This window comes from Neovison vison, chromosome 6 (assembly GCF_020171115.1).
Source record: "Neovison vison isolate M4711 chromosome 6, ASM_NN_V1, whole genome shotgun sequence".
Classification (NCBI taxonomy): domain Eukaryota; kingdom Metazoa; phylum Chordata; class Mammalia; order Carnivora; family Mustelidae; genus Neogale; species Neogale vison.
The window spans coordinates 126,982,992-127,008,676 of NC_058096.1; the positions used below are offsets into that span (position 1 = coordinate 126,982,992).

Sequence of the window (25,685 nt, forward strand, 5' to 3'; positions counted from 1 at the left end):
GAACCATGACTGAGGAACACCCCAGAAAGTCGGTCTAGTCCAAGAATAGCCTAGAAATAGAACACACAGAAAAAATAAAAAGCCCCTAATATGCGGTGGAGACAGAGTCCGCGTGAGGATATGGCGGCCACTAAATTCTAAATCCACTAATGAGAGTGGAAGTTTGTTAGGGGCCAAGCCCGCGGAAGTTTTGTAATTGAGTTCTCATTCTAGGAAAACTTGTGGGAGTTTTTTCTTTTTCCATCAAGGAAACTTGGCTCAGGGGAAACAGGACTTTTTCCAGTACTCAACACAAGGTGGCGCCAGACACCCGTGGACTTAATGAGGTCCCCTTCCAAGTAGGCTCCAGAAGCTTTGCGAAGGGTCCCTGAAGGGATGGATCAAGTCAGGCCAGATTCAAAGGACACTGAGACCTCTGCATCCACAGAGAACTAGCCTATGGATAAAATAGGGCACACGGAAAATAAGAAAATATATATTATATTATGAAATATACATTATACACACAGTACATATGTAAAAGATGAGGAAGAATAGCACAGAGGCTAGACAGACAAACTGAACCTACAAATCCTCTGTAAAAGAAAAATAAAGGCACATCCCTGGGACTCCCTGGCACGATAGGAGACAGGCAAGTGCGGAAGGACTGGAGTGGAGAGCAGCCAGTAAAGGGACTACTGCAGGTATCCAGTGGGGAGAGGGCTGCAGCCTGGGCCAGGGTTTGGTGGCTGTAGAGAACCAACCCTTCTGACTGAGGTATTTACACTTCCCAGTATTCTTCATTGACATGGTGAGTCAATAAACCCAACATGACTGCATAACAAGACTCAATTGAAATGCATTCTATTCATCTTTTCTGAGAAGTCACTGTACTAGTGTTGCTCTTTTTTTTTTTTTAAAGATTTTATTTATTTATTTGAGAGAGAGAGACAGTGAGAGAGAGCATGAGCGAGGAGAAGGTCAGAGAGCGAAGCAGACTCCCCATGGAGCTGGGAGCCTGATGTGGGACTCGATCCCGGGACTCCAGGATCACGCCCTGAGCCGAAGGCAGTCGTCCAACCAACTGCACCACCCAGGCGTCCCAGTGTTGCTCTTTTTATGTGTTATTATGGACTTGTGACATTTCAAATGTACTGACAGCCAATATTCTCTCTCTTTCTTTTTTTTAAGATTTTATTTATTTGACAGACAGAGATCACAAATAGGCAGAGAGGTAGGCAGAGAGAGACAGGGGGAAGCAGGCTCCCTGCTGAGCAGAGATTTTTCCCCCCAAACACACACATGTGGGGCTCGATCCTAGGACCCTAAGACCATGACAGATGAAGGCAGAGGCTTTAACACACTGAGCCACCCAGGCGCCCCAATATTCTCATTTTGATGCTCACACTCTCCCAACTTTGGCCGGTGGTGACCTTTTAGCTTTCAAAAGCTTTGCTTCTGGCCCAGCGTTTTAGGTGTTCTGAGATCGCCTCATATTCTTCTGCCCCAGACTAGACATGGAATCAGACATTGTTTCAAGAAACCCTGGTTCCTTTGGGGAGAGAAATAGCATTAGAAACCATAATGTAGCCATCAGGATGCATTACGTGCATTATGGGGTAACATTGCTACTCGGCCATTTTGGGGGGGGGCAGGGAGCCAGAAAAGAAATATATTTTTAATTACATGTTTTTCAAAGGCATGACTTCATTTTGATATGCTCAGTTCAGTTCTAACAATACACTGCTTCTACTCAAATTCGTGAGTTAATTAGCCTTCTTTAACCAATCCTGAAATCTATGCTCCTATCAAACATAATTATTTACTTGTTCTGAAAACTTAAGAGAATAGCTCCAAAAACAAACAAAAATACATTATCAATACAAACTGGACAAATACTAAATGAAGTTTTTGTTTTAGGCTGCAGACTCCTAAAGATTTGGTGCCAAATTATTTTGTTCTAGAGCCACTCCTAATGTCCCCACCCCATGTGTCTGTGTAAGGATGGAACAGAGGGGAGAGCTGTGGTCTGGGGGTTTTCATTCACTTTCATTTAGAGGAGGCTGCAACCTGCCCCCACTCCCCATTTTCTGCTCTTCCTTTGCATTTTTCATAGGATTTATACACTCCCAATATACCAGATAATTCACCTTAAAAAAGTAATTACTATCATTATTTGGTTTTGTATTATTTTGTTATTATTCTTTCTGCTTTCCCCAGTGGAAATGTAAACCTCATGGAGCAGAAGGTTTTGTTCAACTGGACTCTGGCAGCTTTCCCTGAGGACAGGGCTGAGAGGTGGGCTTGGTTCTGGGGGCAGGGGCTCTCTATGGGCATTGAGTGCAAAGATGCATGGTCTTCCTGTTCTGTTGTAGGTATTGACTGTGCCCCTTTTCACTCCTTAAAGTGTCATGATTTAAAGAGCCAGGTGATGGGGGTAAAAAGAGAGGAGGCCTGGGGAGTCAGGATATAAGCACTCCAGGAGGGAATAACCAGCTACAGAGGAGGGAGCCCCCTCTATGAGGAACTAGCTCAATGTCTTTGCATGGTTGGACCCCAGTAAATGCTTGTTTGGGAACTGGGATGACAACAGAATAATTGAGATAATTATTTATATACATATATATGCCAAGAGAAATGGATGAGCACTGGGACAAATTGTGAGAGGGATTCAGGCAGGGGGAAATCAAGGGTGATTTCTGGGTTCTAGTCCTGGATAGGTGGCAGAGGGACAACAGCCCCAGGGGGGAGGAGCAAGGAAGTGGGACAAGGGAGAGTGATGACCGGTACAGTAGTATAGCCTTTATTTTTGCACATTGAAAATATGTCCAGTTTAGGCTAAATATAAAATTAACACATACTTTTCATGAAGAAATCCAACAACACGGAAGCATACAAATTGTACAAAGGAAAGATCTTCGACAGTATCATCCTCCTGGAGAGCGCACCCTCTGGCTCCTTGAGACCCCACTGGGGTAGAGAGGGGGGTTGTAGGCCTCTCTTTTGTAGGAGAAACACCTGGTTGAAGTAGTTACATTGTCCCCACCTCTGGGCTGGCTGGAAGGGGTCCTGGAAGTTGGTGTGGAGACAAACCAACTCAGAGGCTCCAAAGCTGGGGGTTAAGAAGGAACGCACAGGCCTTGCCCATTAATCCCTTCACTTCTCAAGAGACTTACCTCTCCATTCCTTCCCTAGCCCTGACTCTTCCTCACCTGGTTGGGAGAGGGGCAGGAAGAGGCTTCCAAAAGTTGGTCCCGGATGAACATGCTAGAAGGCACTGAGGACACGCTGGGTGAGCTGTCTTAGGGAGGAGAAGTACCCCCAAGGGACTTCCTATGGAGCACCCTGACCAGGTGAGGCTTTGGCCAGCTGCACCAGTCAGGGTTCTCCTTCCCGGCTGCATCCCCTACCTGGGGTCACCCCCTCAACTCCTGGCCAATGGTGGCCTTCAGGAGCCTTCCTGGACACAAGGTTGATGATGTAACTAGAATCCCAAAGACCACTTTTTTGGAAGAAACCAAAAGGATTGCTGAAGGTGACCCCTTTTTATTTTTAATTCTATACTTTAACAACTCTACAGGTAAAAGGAACACAGCAAACACCACGTTTATTATCAACATCCTTCTGCATTCTCCTCTCCTCATACACATACATTCTACCTGCTACCCTCAGTGTGCGTGTGTTATTTACCCTTTACAATATCTCTTGTATGCACAGCACTGCCCATTTTCCATGGGCCTGTGACCTCCTTCTAGGTCATGTGTTGCAGCGCTGGCTGAGCCATTGACCTCTGCACAGACATGTGGTTTGAAGTGAAGTCAACACTGTTGTACTCATCCTTCCTTTACCCATCAAGGTTTCCTTTAGGAAAGTGGCTCTCCAAGCCAACTGGTGTAAAGAGTTTTTATCATTCTTGCTGCAATTTATATACTGCTCTGCCGAAGAGTTGAACCAATCCCAATGTACAGTGCTGCCAGTTTCCCAAATCTCCGCAAGGGCCAGAGAGATACAGTGGTTTGACAGTTGTATGTTTAATTCTCCCTTTCTAGATGAGAAAACTGAGGACCAGAGAAACCAAGCCACTTTCTCTAGGGTCATTCAGTCAGTGAATGCCAGACAGTTCTAGAGGTCACATCTCCTGACCCCCACTTCTTGCTTTGTCTGCCAAACCAGTCTGCTTCAGACAGTTGCCTCTAGACATGGACACACCAGGCTCCTCTTGCTTTTCTTGTCCTCTGTCCATGGAGGAAAACAGATACAGGGTCTTTCCCCTCATGGCTGTTGTGCTGTGCCAACCGGAGTCTCAGTTTCAGCTGGGCCCTCCCCAAGGCTGCTAAAGCCAGGCCCTGAAGGGTTCCTCAGAAGACAGCACAGCTATGGCACAGGGTTCCACCTCTTCCCTTCTGCAGCTGATTAACTTCTGGGGTGAATTGGTTATTTTCTGAAAAAATCATTTTCATTAATATTCATTAGAGGAATGGTAGTACTATATGATGGTAGAGTAGTAGCCACAATGATGGAGAGTGTTGCAAAAATTCCAGCTACCTGATTAACTTTCAAGCAGCAAAAAGCCACAAAGACGATTCTAACCCCTGTTTCAGGAGTGTCAGTGTGGAGCCCACCATCAATTCACGGCTGCTGGTCCAGTCAGATCCTTAGGATACCAGCTACCTAAATCTACAGTGATTATATCTGATTATTTTTTTTTAACTCTAGAGAAGTACTTTCCAGTGGAAACCTAATTTGAGCTATATATGCAAATTAAAGTTCTCCAGTAGCACATTTTAAAAAGTAAAAAGAAACAGGTGAAATTAATTTTAATAATGCATTTTATTATTAAAATATTATTTTAACTTATGATCCATATAAAAATATTAAGGAGTTTTTCAAAATCCATTGTGTATTTTATATTTACAGTGCATCTCAATTTAGACTAGCTACATTTCAAGTGCTTAATGGTCACATGTGGAGAGTGGCTACCATACTGGACAGTGTAGATCTAGAACACAAAAATAAAACATAAGCTCAGAAGTTCAGAAGGTGTACAACTGCTGTCCCATAGGTTAGAATAAACTTTCAAGCAAGGTTCTGTTGATATTATTTGAAATATTTTCAACATTTAAAAATTAGGAGATTTCTCATAAACGTTTTGATTCCTGGTTTCTCACTTAAAACTTGGATGCCTGGGTGGCTTGGTCAGTTGGGTATCTGACTCTTGACTTCCACTCGGGCCATGATCTCGGGGTCATGAGATTGAGCCCCACATCAGGCTCTGTGCTCAGTGGGGAGTCTGCTTGTAATTCTCTCTACCTCTGCCCCTCCCCAACACACACACACACGCTCTCTCTTTCTCCTTATAAAATAAATAAGTCTTAAAAAAAAAACAAAACACCTTACAGATCTGGTAGCATTGGCTCGCATTTCCTCTCAGCAACAACATGCTGAAACTGAAAAACAGCTGCCTTCTTTAGCTGAAACATGTTCACCATGGTCCCCACCATCTCTCCCTATCCAATTATGCTCACTGCAGTGCACTTTTTTTTTTTTTTTGTACCTGTCTGGGCCCCAGAGGCATCTGAGCTCACAAACTCTACCTTCTATGAAGTACACAAAGCCAAACTTCAAACGACCCACTGAAGAATGACTAACGTGGGGCCATCTTTATGCTTGCTACCTACATTACAGTGGACTGCGACAGCAAAAAGAGAAAGAATAAAGTGAGTCACAGAAAAGAAAGGAAGACTCCTTAGCACCAAAGCCTCTATCCCCATAAAGAAATTACGGATGAAAGACAAGGAAAAGAAATAATACTTTAAAATAGAGACTATACACTGAGCATTCTCGATATGATTTTCTTTGCATATATATTTTTGCTTTAGAGTGTTACTTGGTGATATAAATTTGAATGGATAGAAAATCTTAATAGTGTATTTCAGAGTGCAACCATCATCAACCGTGAAATTATAGATGTAGACATGAAATGTTTAATCCAAACAGATAAATTAAACACTTAAAAACTCAATAAGGGATTTTCAAAGAATTGTCAAGAATTTCCACTTGGTAATTTCCCATGATTTAATTGGAAAGATGCGTGGGTTTTTGCAAGGAAGGCTGGAAGTTACCTTAGAGGATTATCTCTAACTAAGGCAAATGTTGAAGTGCAGCTAGGCTGTGCTAAAGTCAAGTTTGAGGCAGAGCAGAGGGTAGTGGGGATGTACAGCTCCAGAATCCGTTTGGGTGTAATGGATACTCATGATCAATTTCTCATACGACACGGTGGGAAATACATATACTCAGAGAGATTGTCCACTTAATAAATTGAGGGAGAACCAATAAAAATGAAAAACCTTATGGAAAGAAATGACAATGTAGGGAGGCTGGTAAAGATAACAGAAAAGCAAAAGCTAATCAAATCAAGGGTAATGATATCTATCTTCCACAGATGAAAGTGGCCTCACTTCTTACAGAATATCCTTGCTTCTGGTCTGCTCTAAAATTGGTTTTCTCCAAAAGCTATGTTTAGGCTGTGGCTTGTAATCCATTAGGATCCCTAGGAGATCTTGCCATTTGAGGGCTCTTCTTGTGCACTTGAAATTCTCTAAGCAAATGACCCTTCACATGGTTTTCTCCCTAGCTTTTTGTTCTGTCCCTTACTCTGGGTCCTGGAAGGATGCTAGTGCCCCTGATCCTGAGGCAGGGAGGAACCTCTGCTGGGCTGCTGACTATGCACCTGAGAGAGGAAAAATCAAGAGAGTGTTAGGAATGGAACACCCTGTGAACAGAGGGTAAGCTTGAGTAACTGAGTTGAAAGGAAAACGACAAAAGGTGACCAACTGATGGAGTTAGGCTGAATTTTTTTCACCACATGTGGAAAAGAAGGGCTTGTGACCACTTCAGCCATGGATGCCCCCCTCCCATGATCATTTTGGGTTGGTCCAGGACTGCTGCAGTGGAGGAGTCCCAATCAGACCAATCCTCCTACAGATAATAATTTTTAAAACTGGTCAAGGGTCACCTTGGTGACTCAGTCGTTAAGTGACTACCTTTGGCTCAGGTCATGATTCCAAGGTCCTGGGGTCAAGCCCCACATCAGCTCCTTGCTCAGTGGGAAGCCTGCTTCTCCCCCTCCTCAGGCTTGTGCTCTCTCTCGCTATCTCTGTCCCTCTCAAATAAATAAATAAAATATTTTTTAAGAATAAAAATAAATATTGGTGAGTGCTGTGAAGCGTGTAAACCTGGCAATTCACAGACCTGTACCCCTGGGGCTAATAATACATTATATGTTAATAAAAAAATAAAATTTTTTTAAAAAACAAAAATAAATAAAATAAAAACTGATCAGAATATAAAATCAACTTCCTTAAGGCGCTGCCAAGCAACCAAAAGTTGACAGTTGGAAGGCGGTAACATCAGTGGGTGAATTTCAGTTCCTTATCCGAGGGCAAGTCTCTCTCTTCATGCCACAACACTCACAAATACCGGTACAAACACAAAAGTCAGAAAGTGAGAGGATCAGGGTTAACTGTTAATGGACTAAACATTCCAATTAAATGGCAGAGATTATTGGAATGGATTAATTTAAAAAAAAAATTTTTAAGACCAACATATGTTGCTACAAGAGACATACTTTAAATATGAGGACACAGATACGTGTGGAATAAAAATATGGAAAGAATATATGTCACACAAACAGTAAACAGTGAAGATCAATATTGATAGCAGGCTAAGGAATAGTGCCAGAGATAAAGAGGGACACTTCGTGATGATAAAAGCACTGAAGAAGACCTGAGAAAATCCATGCAACCGAAACAGAATCGAAACACATGAAGGAAAAATGGACAAACGTAGAAACAGACACATCCACATACCTGGCTAGACATTATGTGTTTTCCCTCCCAATGACTAATGGAGGTCTACCAAAATCACTGAACAGGATCATCAAACACTTTGACCCAACTGATACTTATAAAACACTACTCCAACAAATGGTGAATACACACCCTTTAATGGTCCTGGCAACTTTGAACCCCGGGGTTCTTGAAGAAGGGGGAAAGGCCCACCCTGCCCCGCTGTGTTCACCACACCACGGTGCCTTCCCGGTTAGCAGTGAACACTGAATCATTCAGAGAGGCTGGCAGGGTGCTGATGAAATGCACATTGGTAAGCAATGATGGAAGAGGAAAAACGAAACGAGTCGATGTACGTCAAGCCTTAGAACAATGCCTGGTGAGAGGGGGGTGGGGTTATGGTCACTGGGGAGGGTATGTGCTATGGTGAGTGCTGTGAAGTGTGTAAACCTGGCGATTCACAGACCTGTACCCCTGGGGATAAAAATACATTATATGTTTATAAAAAAGTTAAAAAATTAATTAAAAAAAAAAAAAAAAGAACAATGCCTGGTGCTTAACTCTGCACTAGCATCAGCTAAAGGTAGGACTCCATACAAGTGCCGGAAAGAGAGAGTGGGCGTTAGGATAGCAAGGTGAAGGGGTGCCCTGAGAGAGGGTCACGGGGAGGATTACTCCCCCTGTGCAGGGAGAACACAGCCTGCACTCCTCAGGGCCATGAAGATACCACAAGAGTGACTCCTTCCAGAGTCCCCCCAGGCTGATAAGGAACTGGGGGACGTTCTGATTCTAGCTGCCTCTGAGAAGCCAACTGCAAACTCCTCTTCCCAGGAAAGAACTGTGAGAAATCCCTGCCTGACAGGGATGGGATGGGTTTTATTTGTTGTTTCTTTGTTTTCTTTTGTCCTGCTTTAAGTATTGAGGTCTGGGGATGGGTAGAGGGCACAGGACGTAGAAAAATGGAACAAAAGGAGCTGTTGGAAGCCTGCTTTTGCTTTTTCTTCCACCCTGCGGTGGGCATAGGACCTGTCTGCACTGGAGACTCAAACCTGTGGCCCAGTGTCCTTGGTGCATGCTTCACACACATGCACTTTGCCCTGGGAGCCAATGAGGCTCTTGGCATATTAACTGAGTATGCTGGGTTGGAACATACTACTGGATGTAGCTGCTGTTTTACTTACTGCAAGAGACAGAATCCTTGCAGGTCAGTCTAGAAGAGGAAAGCTGCGCATGACTCTTGAAATGCCAAGCATCCTGGCTGGTGTAACATACCTGCCATCTTGGCAGTGCCTGGTCCTAAGGGTAAGTACCAGTGGCCTGAAGGGAGCCTGAGGAAGGTCACCACTCCCGGAGAAGGGGCTTCTCTCCCAGACCCACTGATTAGAAGTGAATCCCTATAAATCTTCTTCCCTTCTCTTTGTGCAAATGCTTGTAAAACCTCACAAAGTGTGTGCCCATACCAGACTAAGGCTCAAACTACAGCTGGTCAGCGTCATGCTGAAAGGAAAAAAGAAGAGCTTTACCAAGGTGTCGGGGAGCACCACCACGGGACAACAGGAGTACCGGAGCAGCCGGCCCATTTTCCAGATGGAAAGGGGCACCACCACAAGGATGAGCATGAAGCCAACAAATGCAAACAGGGCCAGTGCCAGGGGGAGGGTCTCTCCTGGAAATGAAAAGATAAGGGAGGCTTAGGAGACCATAGTAAAGATGAAGTTATCCATCCCGGCCTCTCTTGCTCTCCTGGAGTTGGCTCTGCATGCCAGCCAAGATGGCAGAAGCCAACATCCTGAGATTTGATATATGTCTTAGTGATGAAAATTATCGCCATTAAAACCATTATTTTTAGAATCCAGATGAAGGCGCTGCTTCCAGAAAGCCTCAGGGAAGACTGCAATCTTTTTCTTGGGAAGGGAAAGGGAGGAGCATCATGTGTTGAGCCACTCCTTGTGTTAGCACGTTGGCACAGCTGCTGGGAGGAAGGCAGAGTGCCAGGACCCCGGCAGGATGAAGGGGAGGTGCCGGAAGAGAACAGCCCAGAAGGGAGCTGGGTGGTAACTGAAAACAAAATGTGTTTCACAATTTTCTCTTGGCACTGATTCACGTTGTGGAGGAAAATCCTGACTTCAGACACCAGTCACATTGTAACTGCGATATATCGAGCCCCGGTTATCATTATGTTTCCCCAAGGTCACAGAGGTCACACTGGCTCCAAAACCCAGGGTCAGCCCACTAAGTCAAAGTATCAGAAAGTGCCAAGTGTGAGCATCTGGAGATGCAGAAGGGGTGACAGGTTATGTTCCCATCTCTCTGCTCTATGTAATGTGGAACAACTCCTGCAGTCCCCCGGGTCTGATAGCTCACCCACCATGTGAAGGGCGGCACAGCCCAGGAGGTCACAGAAGATGGTGACATCACATAGGTGGCGGGGACCCTGTACTCCATTTCAGTGCTTTTGGACAATACTTTGGCAGTACACACCAAGTATGTCCATACTTGGTATGTCCATACCCTTTCATTTACTTCTCTGAATGGCTTCCAAAAAGTAATTTCGAGGAGGGAAAAAATTATATGCATAAAGCAGTTCCTAGCAACATGTGGACTAGGGCAACAGCCTCACAAGCAACCTGTCTCTCCACCCAAAGTGGCAGACCTCCCCCTCCAGGTGTGCTCTGGTGTGCATTGTTCATAGCACGGACCACCAAGTGAAACCATCTTGTTTGTTTACTGGTTTGTAGCCTATCTCCCCAGCTAGAGAAAAGCTCCTATGAGGCCAGGGACTTCCCTGCTGCATCCCAGTGACTAGGCCAGCATTTGGCACAGAGTCAATGATCAGTAAGTAGTCACTGAGTGAATGAATCAATCAATCAAAGAGCATCATCATCAAAAGCAAGCAGAAATTACCTAAAACATTGAAATGATCTAAATACCCCCTGATAGTTGGTTTAACATATTATGAGATATCAGCACAGCAATTTAAGAAGTCAGCTATTGAAACAGGAATTGGGATATACACTAATTTGTTCACGATGTAGTGGTAAGACTGGAAAGCAGAGAGTATATCTATTAGTAGGAGGATGGCTACATAAATTTTGGCACATTGATAAATTCACTTATCATGAATCTTCTTTAAAAATGAGGTTGTAGGGGCGCCTGGGTGGCTCAGTGAGTTAAGCCGCTGCCTTCGGCTTGGGTCATGATCTCAGGGTCCTGGAATCAAGTCCCACATCGGGCTCTCTGCTCAGCAGGGATCCTGCTTCCTTCCCTCTCTATCTCTGCCTGCCTGCCTCTCTGCCTACTTGCAATCTCTCCCCATCAAATAAATAAATAAATAATCTTTAGGGGAAAAAATGAGGTTGTAAAAAAAAAATGAAGTTGATCCACATATACTAACATGAAAGGATATTCACAATGTACTTCTAAGTGAAGACAAGCAAGCTGCAGAATGGTAAGCCCAGTCCAGTCTCATTTGTGCCTGTGAGCATTGGTATCACACAACGATGGGAAGATTAAATGTCAAACCTGCCAGAGGAAACCTCCTGAGTGGTGTGGAGGAGAATGGAGAACATGGACCTCTCACTTTACATACTTCTGTGTTATTTGAATTCTTTTTTTTTTTAAGATTTTATTTTTTTATTTGACAGAGAGAGAGCACAAGCAGAGGGAGTGGCAGACAGAGGGAGAGGGAGAAGTAGGCTCCCCACTGAACAGGGAGCCTGACCATGGGACTCGATCCCAGGTCCCCAGGATGGTGACCTGAACTCAAGGCAGATGCTTAACGACCAAGCCACTCAGGCACCTCTGTGTAGTTTGAATTCTTTAACAAACTTGGCTTAAAAAGTAGTATAAAATAGTAATCAGAAAACCCATGTGGAAATGGGATGAATGTGATATTTGTAAAAAAAAAAAAAAGCAAGCACAGTGTGTGTGTGCAACACGACTACAACGTGTGTCAACACATGGACAGTGATGGGACAATCACACTGCCTTGCAGAGCAATTTGGGAACAGCAGTCCAAATTCAAATGTGTATGCCTCTGACCAGCAAGCAGCTCTACTTCTAGGAATTTATCCTCCAAATACACATACACCGGCAAAATGATCCATGTACATGGTAATTAATTAAAGCATTGGCTATAAGAGCAAAATATTGGGAAAAATGAAACGCCCATCAATAAAGGACTTGTTAAATTTGTTATCCATCCACACAACTATATACTATGAGGTTGTAAAGAAGGATGAGAAAGTTCTTTATCCATATTGAAAAATCTATAAGATATATAAAGCAAAAAGGATAACATCCAGAACAATTGCATAGAATATGCTACCATTTGTGCTAAAGAGAAGGGAAATACATATAGAATTATTCTCATTTACCTGCTATGCATTTAAAAATCTTTAGAAGGATGTGGTGCCTGAGTGGCTCAGTCAGTTCAGCACCTGCCTTCTGCTCAGATTATGCTCTCAGAGTCCTCGGATTGAGCCCCGCATGGAGCCCATATCTGGCTCCCTGCTCACTGGGGCGCCCGCTTCTCCCACTTCCTCTTAGCTTTCCCTACTTGTGACCTCTTATTCTCTCTCAAATAAATAAATAAAATCTTTATTAAAAAAAATATAAATCTTTTGGAGTATATACAAGAAGGTAATACCAAGGGGGGAGAGGCTGGAATTGCAAAGATGGGGAAGAATAGAAAGGAGAGTTTCCACAGGTATCTTAGATGTGTTTTGAATCATATGAAAGTACTAAATTTTTTAAATAATAATTTCTTAAAGATGAAAAGTTTACACACAAAAATGTCAGTGGTATTTGAGCACATCATAGTTATAGGGTTTGGTTTTATTTCTTTTCAAGGGACTTTTGAACACCGTGGGGTCTTAGACTATAAAAAATTCAAGGGATGGTGCACCTGGTGGCTCAGTCGGTTGCACATCTGACTCTTGCTTTCAGCTCAGGTCATGATCTCGGCGGCGTACTGGGATTGATCCTTGTGTCAGGCTCCACTCTGAGCATGGAGTCTGTTTTGGATTCTCTCTCCCTCTCCCTCTGTCCTTCCTGTTCAGGCCCTCTCTCTGTCTCTCTCCAAAATAAATAAATTTTATAAATGAGTGAATGAATGAATGAATGAATGAATATTAAAAATTGAAGGGAGAAAAACTAAGTCAAACAGGAGGTCTCTGTAGACTTTGCACCTAGTCCCTTCCAGCAGAAAGCAGCAGTGATATACAGCGGTGGGTGGGGGTGGGGTACCTAGGAGGGGACCTAGCCCTCCTTGCAAGGTCTGACTCTCAGACCCCTGGCTGCTTCTCTGGCACCCTAGCCCAGTCAGGTTCCCAGGCCACTGCCATCAGGGTAAACCAGTCTTACAATATCTGGCCTCAGGCCTAGGGAAATTTCAGAAGGAAAGTGTTCCACACAGCTGCTCAAGGGACCCCAGCCAGCCCTAGAGTGAACTCTCCCCTCAAGGGTAATTAGAGGAAAGCACACTTTCATCACAGACACCCTCCTGGCCAGGGAGCAGGTAAGTGAATCCTAGGGGAAACTCAGAACCAAAGGTCCCCAGCAGGTAGCCAACCATCCACCAGGAGGGGCTGTGGCCTGTGCGGGTTTCCAGGAAACAGGCAGGCCACACGTACCTTGCACCTTGACACACTCCGCCTGGCTGAAAGGGCTGTGCCTCCCAATGGCCTTCACCAACGTCCGGACCCTCACGCAGTATGGGACTCCAGGTTCCATGGTTTCCAGGTGCACTGGAATGCCCCTGCTCCTCACCACTTTGACATGTTCCTTGAGGAAACCAGAAAACAGTTACAGCCTGGGGGAAGCAGGACAGGAAAGGGCAGAAAGAGCCAAGGAAGGGAAGTTCTAGGTATTTCCTTTCTGGGATGCATAGTGAATGTTCCCTCTCATTCGTACATTCATTCATTCATTCATTCATTCACTCTTATTTATTTATTAAGCACCTCTTCCATGCCAGTTTCTACTGTAGGCCCTGAGGTATACAGCACTGAACAAAGCAAAGTCCCGGCTCTGGATGGAGCTTACCTGTGGGGAGACAGACCCTGTGTGACACACGGCAGGGGGTGATGGGGCTGTGAAACAAAAGACGGCCCGGCAAAGGGTAGGATGAGGCGGAGGCACTAAGCAGAATGGTTAGGGAAGTCCTCTCTGATGGGTCACATTGGTACAAACACCTGAAGGTCAGAGCTCTGATGAGCCTGAGGGCTTGGTGTGGCCAGTGCTCCCACAAAGATCAGTGCACAGTAGCAATGCGGCCAGTGGGGTTTGTCTCCTCCCGCATTCATCCATTTACCCACCTGTCCATCCATCTGTACTCCCCTCTACCTCTACCCACCCACGAAAGCCTGTGCTCCACATCTGAACCTGTGGAGGCTTGTCTGGGCTGAGCCCCAGTGACTCAGGGTACATGCTCCTCTCTCAGCACTGGCCCTGCCTGTTACCAAGGGTGGGGAGTGGGCTCCATTCCAAGAATCTAAGCGAGCTGCATGCTCCCTCCTGCCCATGTCCTGATCTGTCCCCCACACTACTCCATCTGGCTGGCTGGCAATGTCCTGTCCTACTGCTGGGCCCTGACCCCGCAGGAGTAAATACCGGAAACCATTGTTATCGCTTGCCCCAGCTACATATTTCACCTTTCAGGGGAAGCTACCCAAACCGTTGTCCCTGTTGATGAGGTGGTGACATGTGTTTTGTCCCCCGCATAGTGCTTATGAGGTCAGGGGGTAACCTAGGCCTGCTCTGTTCATAGATTCCATGAAAGCCCCTTACTGCATCCTATCCAGACTCTTAATAAAGCCTATTTTCCTTGGGCTGACGGGAGTAGTCTTTGCAAATCACCTTGGACTGGGTCTCCGATCGGTCTGGTATCCCTCAGTTCCTGCTCAAGCCCTAGCCCTTCTGTTTGTTTGGCCATTCACTCCGGGAGTGTGGACATCCCAGCCTGCAGCCAGCTACCCCACAGGAGGTTGGGGCAGTGCCCCATCAAGGCATTCTGGGTGACCAGCTGGCTGATAATTCAATTTATTCACAAGTCAGCTCTGGCTATCCACCCCCCCTTCTGTACCCTACCCAGACACACACCCTCAAGAGGTTTGTGCCAGTTTCACATGCTTTTGAAATCATCTAGCTGATCTGGAACACCCTGGTCTGCTGCACCTAAAGCTGCCAGGGAGAATGGCTGAGAAGCCAGGCTGAGGACGAAGAAGAAATAACTGAAAGATACTGTGGGTCCTACCATGTTCGAGTTTAGAACAAAGAGGCAACCCCCATACTTCAGCAAATCTGGCCTGAGCCTGGGGTGGACCCAGGCAATTCTCTGAATAGGAGGCTCTAGGATTGTCAGTGTGCTCCCATCTCTCCTTTCCCACCCTGCACCCAGGCCTGCCTGTGCTCAGCCCACCCGTAGTCAGTGAGCACTTCAGGGGACAGCTTTCCTCACCACCTCTCAGAGGTCTGTGACTCCTTCCCTGAGACCTGACTCCAAGGCCAAGGTTGGAAGTCTCACCTTGGCACCGGGCTCCCTCCTCCAGTAAGCCACGAGGAACTCAAACTGGGGCCCCAGGTCTTCCAGCTTAATAACTAGGTGGAAGCCGTCCTTGGTGACCTCCATCACAGGTGGTGTGAGGATGGCTGTTGGTAAGACAGGGGGAGAATCAAAGCTGGAGAGATTAGAACCAAGTCATCAATACAAATAGGCAGGGGTGGTAGGGAAGTCAGGGGTGGTGGATGTAACTTCCCAGCATGCAGAAGCTATATCATCTCCTCCTTATCTGACGTTTTGCTTGCTGGGGTTTTAGTTATCTACAATCAGGAGGGAAGCAGATGGTTCTCCTTCTGATATATGATCAGAAGGTCAGTACACAGTGCCTGCATCATTCCCCCGATTCCTGCCATAGGCATTTTACCATTTTACCATTATCACAAGGAGGAGGACGGCCAGTACAGCGCAGTAAGATAACTTGTAGAGAGGAGACCACATTCATGTAACTTTTCTTACAGTGCATTGTTATAACTGTTCTTCTATTATTAGTTATTATTATTAATCTCTTCCTGTGACTAAGTTATAAATTCAACTTTATCATAAGTATATATGTATAAGAAAAAACAATAGGATATATGGGATTTGGTACTATTTTCAATTTCAACCATCCCCTGGGGGTCTTGGAATGAATCCCCTGTAAATAAGGGGGACTACTGTATACCAATACTCTCTCGTATTCAGCAGGTGTTCAGTAAATGCTTTTTGAATGATGAGCAAATTTTTTTTAATGACAAAGACTTAGTACAATTCTCTTTTTTCACTCTTTGACCAGAATAAAGTCCTCTGCTCCTTCTTCAGGAGGCACATATACTCAAGAAAAGTGAACACTCAGGTAAACATCTCTTTTTGTCTTAAAATTTTATAACCCACGCTCCTCTTTTTACTTTTTTGGCAGAGATTGTTCCTCACCTTAACTCATCTAAGTGAGCAGATGCTATTTCTTAATGCTTGCCAAACACCTGCATGAGCTCAGGTCTCTACTGAACAGTTGGGTCCTTTCTTCGCCCCTTAGGAATGAACATACCTGCAGGGACATGTGTATCACTGTAGCTCAAAGAGATCAGTGACATATACTGGCTGCTGATAATTCTCCAGCATTGGGAAATCAGCAGCCTGAGAATGGGTTGGCCATTCTATCCTTGGTCCAATAATTCTTCACTTCATATTTCTAATGAGGATGTTGGAAAGTCAGAGGGCTTCAGAAATTCCAATAATCAACTCTAGAAATTAAAGCTTCAGATAAACACCCATATTTCACATTATTGGAATCCCAAACAGGGAGACCAGCAGTCCCTGTGGATTCTTTCCCTTCAGCAGACCAAGAACAGAAGGGCACACACAGGCAGCCTCCAGTCCCCGGCTACTGAGGATGGGTCCATACTTGCCTGTCAGATCTAAGCACTGCGGGACCAGAAGGGCCACCCCAATGGTTGGCCTTGGCTTGGGAAGTACAGTGGGCTGCGTTCTGGGCTAAATCCCCTGCACTGGAGTCAGTGGCTATTCAGAGGAAAAGCAGTTCCTGGAGGGAGTTTTGGAGAGCAAAGCATTTCCTGGCATTTGAAGAGCTGCCTGGACAGGAGACAGGAGAACTGGAAAAGTCAGGGACCAACTGTGCCAAACATAACCAGGTCAGAAGCTTCAGTTTTAAGTAAGCATGACTAAAACCAGATCCTTTCTTCTCCAAATGTATTGAGAATAGAATTAAAGAAAATGGCCTAAAGTCATTCCAGTTCAGAGGAAAATTTTTGACACTGTTAGGGCAGGAACCTCTGTTCCTGCAAGCTTGGGAAGGCACACACTATTCCTGTTGTTCACATGATGTAACTGAGCCTCAGAGAAGTTAGGTGACTTGCCCAGAGTCACACAGTGAACGGCCAGAATTTAAGCCCGTCTTTCCACATTTCTAGACTCGGCTGCATGGGGAATTTAGCCTCCATAGGAGCAGATCTCAAAGCCAGCTATCCATGAGAACCATCTCGGAAATTTGCAAACTCCCGGTCACAGAATGCACATGCATCATTTACAATAGAATCCCTGAGGATGAGTCCCAGACAAGTGGTTCTAGACTCTGCTGTGCCTGGGATGTGTAACCAAGGTGAGGAAACTCTGCTCTCAACAAGGCTTCCCCTGAAGAGGAGGAGAGCCTTTTCAGAAGAGCCTTAAAACAAGATTTTTCACATGCCTGTGGAGAAGTTGGGGTGGCCTTTTTCACAGACAAAAGAACAGATGCAAAGCCCTTTTAGGAGTCGCAACTCCATCCTCACTCTGTAGCTAACTCTGTCTGCACCAGGATCCCACAGAGTATCTTCTACCTTCTGGTGCAGGTGCAGAGGCTCCTTCCTGTTCCTCAGCTTCTCCTGCAGTGAGACCCCTTTCTGTTTATACTGGTCTTCTCAAGCACACGCCCTGCCCATGTAGTTTTATAAGCACTTTATCTCCATCTGACCTGTACCTTCCTTTTCAACAATGGCTGCCTATTCCCAGCAGTGGTCTGGGCTGGAGCCCCAGGCTCCCAGGAGCTGGAGACAGGTGGTGCTGGAAGCTGCTGGGGCACTGCACCTTCCAGTGCCCCCCAGCCTCCCCCGGTGCCTCACACTGAGATCCCACTGCCTCCACTCTACCCTCTCAGTGCCTGGGGAAAGAAGCCTGGGCAGAGAAACCCACATTTGGCACCAAAATTCCCCTTGGTATCCCATTCTGGTGGTCCTACCCCTGCCCCCACCTCTTCCCTCCTCTGTTCTCTGGCTCTCAGTTCCAAGCATCCCTTGGGCAATAATAAGACAACACTTACCAATAGCTGAGAGCTATGATAGGACAGCACTGCCCTGAACAGTTACACATTTCACCTTTTATAGTGCCCACAACCACCCAGCAAGGGTCTTCCTACAGGTGAGGAGGCAGGGAGTCAGCTATCAAGTGGCTGAGCTGGAATTTGGATCATACCTGTCTGACTCCAGGGGATCAACTTCCCCTTCAAATCTGTCTTCACCTTACTCAGCCCCTTCCAGCTTGGGCTCCCTAACCTTCTGAATCTTCCTAGTTTCTACCCAATCTTATACAGTGCTCAGTAACATTTGACTTACCCTATTACTATAGATGCTGTCCCAAACCTTCCTTTGTCCTCACTCACAGCAGAAGACCTTCAGCTGCATCAAGAAAACAGAGATCATCAAAGGCCTCTCCCTTGCCTTTCCCAGAACTCCAACCTGGTCACATTTTTGTCTGTACCTGTCTCAGAAGAGGACCTGCTTTACCCCTTCCCCTCTCCACTCTATATTCCATGAAGTCATTCTCCCAAAGACCCGTTCAGGACCCTCCTTCAGACCTATCAGCAACCTCTCTCCCCTCCATGATGCTACTTGCCGGGCCACCAATGGGTGCCCTTCCCTCCATTCACTTTTTAAACCCTGAGTTTTCTCAGGATTCTGTCCTGAGTTCTCTTTGTCCTCATAACTTGTCCTTGGACAATCTCATATGCTCCCAAGCCTTTAGTTGTTAATTTAGTGTTGTATCTGATCTTGGCAAGTCTGAGCTCCAGGGCCTGATTTCCAGCTGCCAAACAGACATCCAAAGCATGCTACCTTGTAGGAGTCTCGATTGCAAAGAGCCCAAAGCCAGGAGTGTCTCCTATTCCTTCTGGGTTCTCTGTCTTGGATGACATTCTCACCAACCACAACTAGAAGCTAGACACCATCATTGTCTCTCCCCACTCCATCTCCCAAAATTGTTCCAAGCTCTGTCCTTTCTGACTCAGCCATGTCTCTCAAATGTGTCCTCTCCTTCTTGTCCTGTCCCTCACTTCTAGGATCAAGACCAGTCTTGCCTCAGCTGGAATGACAATGCCCTCCTCACTCTTCCTCTGCCTTGAAGACTTGTCCTACTTCGGTTCACTTTCCACACAGCATTCAGAGTGATCGGTGCAGAAGACAGACCAGAGGGCCTAAACCCTCTCTTCTTCCATGACTACCCTCTACTGATTTCAACAAGTTTCATGTCAAAGCCCTTCACCATGGGACTAGCCCTTACTCCTGCTCTTCCCCAAACACACCTTTTTACACACTGACCATTGCTTGCACTCTGCCAGATTTGGCCACGCCAAATTCTTCCCATGGATTCTTCCCATACTTTTTTTTTTCCAATTTATTTCTTTTCAGAAAAACATTATTCGTTATTTTTTCACCACACCCAGTGCTCCATGCAAGCCGTGCCCTCTATAATACCCACCACCTGGTACCCCAACCTCCCACCCCCCCACCACTTCAAACCCCTCAGATTGTTTTTCAGAGTCCATAGTCTCTCATGGTTCACCTCCCCTTCCAATTTACCCAAATTCCCTACTCCTCTCTAACGCCCCTTGTCCTCCATGCTATTTGTTATGCTCCACAAATAAGTGAAACCATATGATAATTGACTTTCTCTGCTTGACTTATTTCACTCAGCATAATCTCTTCCAGTCCCGTCCATGTTGCTACAAAAGTTGGGTATTCATCCTTTCTGATGGAGGCATAATACTCCATAGTGTATATGGACCACATCTTCCTTATCCATTCATCCATTGAAGGGCATCTTGGTTCTTTCCATAGTTTGGCGACTGTGGTTGTCTTCCCATACTTTTTTCCTCAATCATTTTCCAGGTACTATTACTGTAGAAAAGTTATTTATTTCCCAGTGACTGTTTCTGATGAGTCTAATAAAGATCTAGATCCTATTGCGCAAAGAAGCTGCTCACACAGGCAACAAATATGAGGTTAATGAGGCACCAGATGGGAGGCAATGTAAGATTTATCGAGGTACTATCGAGGTAGGAAGAAGCAGACCTAGCTCCACCTCCCTACCTCAGAACAGCTTTCCTTCCGTGTTCCCCACCACCTGCAGACCCCGACAGAGAGAGTCAGGTTTGACTTCCAAAGTCTCTTTCAAAATGAGAGGGCATGTGGGAAGCAGCTGGTAATTTTTTAAATGGACCAGTTAGGATTGTGTATGTTTATGGTACACTGGGTTTGCAAGGCCAGTTTGACACTAAGAAGAATCCTGAAAGCCTCAGTGAATTTGATTCCTGAAGGTGAGGCCAGTGGGGGTGGGGGAGTAAAAAAGAGTAAAAAGCAAAAAAAGTAAAAAGTAAAAAGCAGCTTACTTGTGTTTCGGTTAAAAGGATGCTGCAGGGTGCTCCAGGCTGAGGTCTGGGAGCCGAGGCTGGCCCTGACACGGAGGTTGTATGGCACAGTAGCAGTGATGTCATCAGTGATGTCACATTCAGGATCTTCGGTGGGTGAGCCCCAGCTGCTGGGGATCCAGATGTGACTCATGTACAGGCTCTCATACTCTCTGGCCAAGGAAAGGAGGGCACAGCGTCACACCAGTCCCTTTTACCCAGGCTCAATGACAGGTGCAAGTAACTGCCTCATTCACCCACTTTTTATGAGTCAGCAAAACAAGCATTTGCTCCACACTCCAGTTCCTCCACTTCTTCCCTCAACAACCATCCATTCTTTCTTAGTCCTTTTCATACTGAACAAGGGAATGTAGGTGAAAACCCCAGTCTGTCCTGGCCTCTCACTCTGCAGCACCCCCCCAGTCTCAGCTGCTGTCATCCCTGGCCCTGCCGTGGTCTCCTCACTGATCTTCCAGCTTTGACTCCTGCCATTCTTCAAACCATTCATCACTCAACAGTGACATTTCTCTCCTTAGTGGCTTCCAAAGCACTCAAAATGGAATACAGACTCTTTCTTGTGGACTGTAAGGCTCTCTGGCCTTCTCTCTCTCTCTTCCCCTAAACACGATATTCCCTCTCCATGGCCTCCTTGCCATTCCTCCCACATGCCGAGCTCTTGTTCCCTTAGGAACTTTGATGGCCTGTTCACTTGTCAAATGTTCCACCCCTGCTGTTGCACATTTGTTGGCTCCTCCTGTCCTTCAGACACCAGCTGAAACATTAGCTCCTCAGAAAGACCTTCCCTGACCACCTAATTTTTTTAATTTAAATTCAATTACTCAAGGTATAGTACGTCATTAGATTTTGATATAATGTTCAATGATTCACTAGTTCAGTATAACACTCAGTGCTCATCACACCTGACCACCTAATTAAAAGGAGCCTCAGCGTCAACCCTCTATCTCATTAGCCTTTAGCTTCCTCTGGCACAGAATACTATCTGAAGCCAATTAGAACAGGGCTGCCCAATAGAACATGTTCTATATTACAGTTGTTCACTATGGTATCAATAGTCACACGTGGCTATCAAGAACTTGAAATGTGACTAGTATGACTGAGAAACAGACACTTTAATGTAATTTTAATTAATTTAAATTTAAATAGCTATCTGTGTCTAGTGCTGCCACACTGGAGAGTGCAAACCTAGTGTATTTATTTCTTTCCCTTTTTACTGTCTGTCTTCTCTTCTAAATGTAAGCTTCCTATAGCTAAGAACCTTGTCTACTCTACCTCTGAGCCCAGAGGAACGTCTACACACATAAGTGCTCAGTTTGTATTTACTCTTCATGAAACAGATTGAGCACCTTCTGTGTCCCTGTCCCTTCTCAACAGCTCTCAGAGCCTGAACACCTGGAAAAGAGCAGAGCCTGCTTAGCCCCACGTCCAGCTGACGTTTAAGGTCATGATTTATTTTGGTTCCTACGGGCATGCTCCGATTCAGGAAAACTGGTCTCCCCCCACCTCCAAAGGATCTGCATCTCCAGTGATTTATCCACCTCAAGTCAGAGTCAAACTCATAGCATTTTCTTTAGGATTAGACGGTTGGCTCACTGTTGAAAAGAACCTGTACCAAAATGTGTTTATACACACTTATATTCCCAGAGAGTTCAGTGTCAAATCCACAGGACAGCTTTCCTTGCTTCTTCAACTGTCTCAATGCCCATGCAGACAGAGGAGGCAGATCATGGGAAATAACCTGTCCCTGGCCTCACAAAGTCCCCTTGAGCTCTGCAATGAGGACTATACCTCCAGGAATCAAATATTCTTTAAAGGGAGAATAGTTAGAAACAAAAAAACTCACCCCTGGTACTCGACAAAATAGTGTATTATTTCTCCAGGCACAACCACTGGGCTCCACATCAACAGATGCTTCATGTTGGTTGAGTGTACAGAGAGGTTCTGAGGGGCAGGCAGGATGGCCACTCCATCTGGGATTGAAGCATTTAGACAGGCTGACATGTGGGCTCATATCAGAGGAATGACACAGCTTCAAATCAGTTTCTATTAAAAGGCCTCACATGTTAATGAATCAGAAACAATTCTAATTTCATCATACTTGTGTTGATGCTAAATTTTTGCTATCATCATTATAACTCTGCCTTTGGTGATTAATGGCATATTAACATCAATAATAATAATGACTAATATTATGAGTACTTACTATGTTCTATCTAGGCCATGTGTTAGATTGGTAAATGACTATCTCATTTAATCTTCATGATCACACTGGGAGGTAAGGACCATTGGTTTCCCCATTGTACAAATGAGAAAACTGAAGCACATTATTTAAACTTTTATGTCAGACCCACCTAGATGCAGGCCTTGACTCTGCCACTTGCTATCCATGTGACCAAAGCCATGCAGTCTCCTGCCACTTTCTCATTACCTCCTTCTCCTGCTATTGCCATCCTCAGGTACCAAAACACATCCCTTCACATCCCCCAAGAAGCCAAATGGAGCATCAGCTGCCAGCCGGGATGTGCAGGCTCAGGTCTTCTGTGGAAGGAATCCAATCAGAAGGGCACAACCCCCAGCAGACCGCAGGACCCTAAGCCAGCTGGGCCCCACGCATCTCCTCACACAGGTGTATGTGGTCTGCCCCGAGTGTGCCCCAGAGTGGTCTACGGTTTTCATGCAGTATCAAAGAGAACTATAAAAGTGAACCTGCCCTCCTAAGGAGGTGGGCAGTCCTGGGGTCCATCCTTGCATGCATCCCAGGGTGTAGCCTGGATCTTCTGTTATGGTCTTTCTCCTCCCACTTTTACAAACTTCTCTTTTAATGCCTAACACCTGCCTTCCTTTGCTGTTACAACTATAGTGATAACATCGATAAGAGTGTGGGAAGAACGGGGGCACTCACCCAGGTTGTTTCATCTCTGTGCCTGTCTCCAGATTGGCACCTGTTGTTCGTTATCAAGCCCTGTGACTATGAGGGGATGGGGGCTCCTGGGGACTTCCCGCCTAATGCCCTTGATTCTCTGATGTAGGACCCTGGTGATCTACCTCCATCTTACTCTCAGCATCCACAGCCTGCCCTGCAAGGAAACACCTGGGGTACCCACAGGGTGGCTTCCTGCCATCCCCACTCAACTTTGCAATCACTTAAGGGATGAAAAGAAGAAGAGCCAGCTGCAGTGAAATGGCACAGGAGGGTGAGACATGGTCCTCTCCAACATCCTTCCTCTGGCAAAGTATATGTGTTGTATAACACATTTCTCTAGTCAAATATATGGGTATTATATAGCTATGTAAATATACAACTATAATTAGTAATTTTTAAACTCTCAAAAATTGGATCTCCAGGCCTAGAGGGTTTCACTGGAGAATGCCACCAATTATTAAAAATAAATAAATAAACACCAATTTTATACAACCTCTTCAAAAAATAAACATAAAAGAGAAAAACTTTCCACCTCATTTTATAAAGTCAGTATTATCCTGAAACCATAATCAGACAAAGACAGTATGTATTTTTAAAAACAAAAATAAAACCCAACAGAACAACATATCTCATGCACTTAGATGCAAAAGTCATCAACAAAATACCAGCAATACAAATTTGGTATAAAAAAGATCATACACCATGACCAAGTGGGATTTATTCCAGGTATGCAAGGTTAGTTCAACATTTGAAAGTCAATTAATGTAATCCACCATATCAATAAACTAAAGAATACAGTCATATCAATTGACACAGAAAAGGTACTTATAAAATCTAACACTCATTTGTGATGTAAAAAAGAAAACATCTCTTTTCCAGTTAAGAACTGCAGGGAGTTATCTCAATTTGATAAAGGCCATCTACAAAAAACCTACAGCTAGTATCACACTTAATGGTGAAAGACTAAATGCTTTCCAGGAACAAGGTAAGGATGTTCACTCTCACCACTTTTATTCAACATAGTACTGAATGTTATAGCAACTGCCATAAGGCAAACAAAAGATGTAAAAGGCATTACAGATTGGAAATGAAGTAATGAAATTCCTCCTGTTTGCAGGTAACATGATAGGCTATATAGAAAATCCCATGGAATTGGGTGCCTGGCTGGCTCAGTCAGTAGATCATGCAACTCTGGATCTCAGGATTGTGAGTTTGAGCCCACACAACACACCCACATTGGGTGTTGAGAATACTTAAAAAAAATAAAAGCTGGAAGGAAGGAAAAGAAGGAAGGAAGGAAAGAAGGAAGGAAGGGGGGGGGGAGGAGGAATCCACACGTAATCTGCAAAAAAAAAGACAAAAACTTCCTAAAACTAATAAGTGAGTTCATCAAATTCATAGGATCCAAGATAAACAAAAAATTAATTGTACTTCTACATATTAATAATGAACACTTATACACCAAAGCAAGAAATACTATTGAAAATCACTAAAAAAAGGAATGAAATACTTAGGTATAAGCATAGCAAAACATATCTAGGATTTGTATGGAGAAAACACCACAAAGTTGGTGAAAGATTTCAAAGAAAATCTAAGTAAATGGAGAGACACACTGTGTTGATGGATGGGATAATCCAACATAATTAAAATGGTAACTCCTCCAAATTGATATACAGGTTTAATGTAATTCCTATCAAAACCCATCAAGGGTTCTTGTAGATATAGACAGGGTTTTTTTTTCCAAAATACATAAGAAAAGGTAAAGGAACTAGCGTAACTAAGACAATTCTGAAAAGTAATAAAATGAGAGGAATAAATCTACCCAATTTTAAGACTTATAGTAATTGAGACTGTACAGTATTGGCAAAAAAAAAATAGACATTTATATCGATGACTCACGATAGAGTTCCCAGAAATAAACCGACACAAATATTCTCAACTAGTTTTTGGCAAAGGCACAAAAGTAATTCAGTAGAAGGATAGCCTTTTCAACAAACAATATTAGAGCAATGGGACATCTGTAAGACAAATAATAATTATAATAAATCCCAGCCTAAATTTCATACCTTATTTAAAAATGAACTCAAAATGGATCATAGACTTTATGTAAATGTGAAACTCTAAAACTTTTAACAAAAAACATTAAGAAAATCTTCTGGGCTGGGTGCCTGGGTGGCTCAGTCATTAAGTGTCTGCCTTTGGCGCAGG

The 25,685-nt window shown here is 44.6% G+C and overlaps 1 protein-coding gene across 2 annotated transcripts in view; it reads right to left on the reverse strand.

Moving 5' to 3' along the window:
• Window positions 1–2,761: 2,761 nt before the first annotated feature.
• The window catches only part of IL20RB (interleukin 20 receptor subunit beta), a 38,312-nt gene continuing 15,388 nt past the window's right edge, over window positions 2,762–25,685 (reverse strand). The window contains exons 2-7 of one of the 2 annotated variants that reach the window (XM_044252297.1): window positions 22,398–22,524; window positions 20,519–20,709; window positions 15,349–15,473; window positions 13,460–13,610; window positions 9,350–9,492; window positions 2,762–4,420 (exon numbers count right to left, since the gene is read on the reverse strand). In XM_044252297.1, the coding sequence (XP_044108232.1) occupies window positions 4,313–4,420; window positions 9,350–9,492; window positions 13,460–13,610; window positions 15,349–15,473; window positions 20,519–20,709; window positions 22,398–22,524 (845 nt within the window). In that variant the 3' untranslated portion in view covers window positions 2,762–4,312. The remainder of the gene's footprint in view (window positions 4,421–9,349; window positions 9,493–13,459; window positions 13,611–15,348; window positions 15,474–20,518; window positions 20,710–22,397; window positions 22,525–25,685) is intronic. The other variant, XM_044252298.1, reaches the window with a different exon arrangement.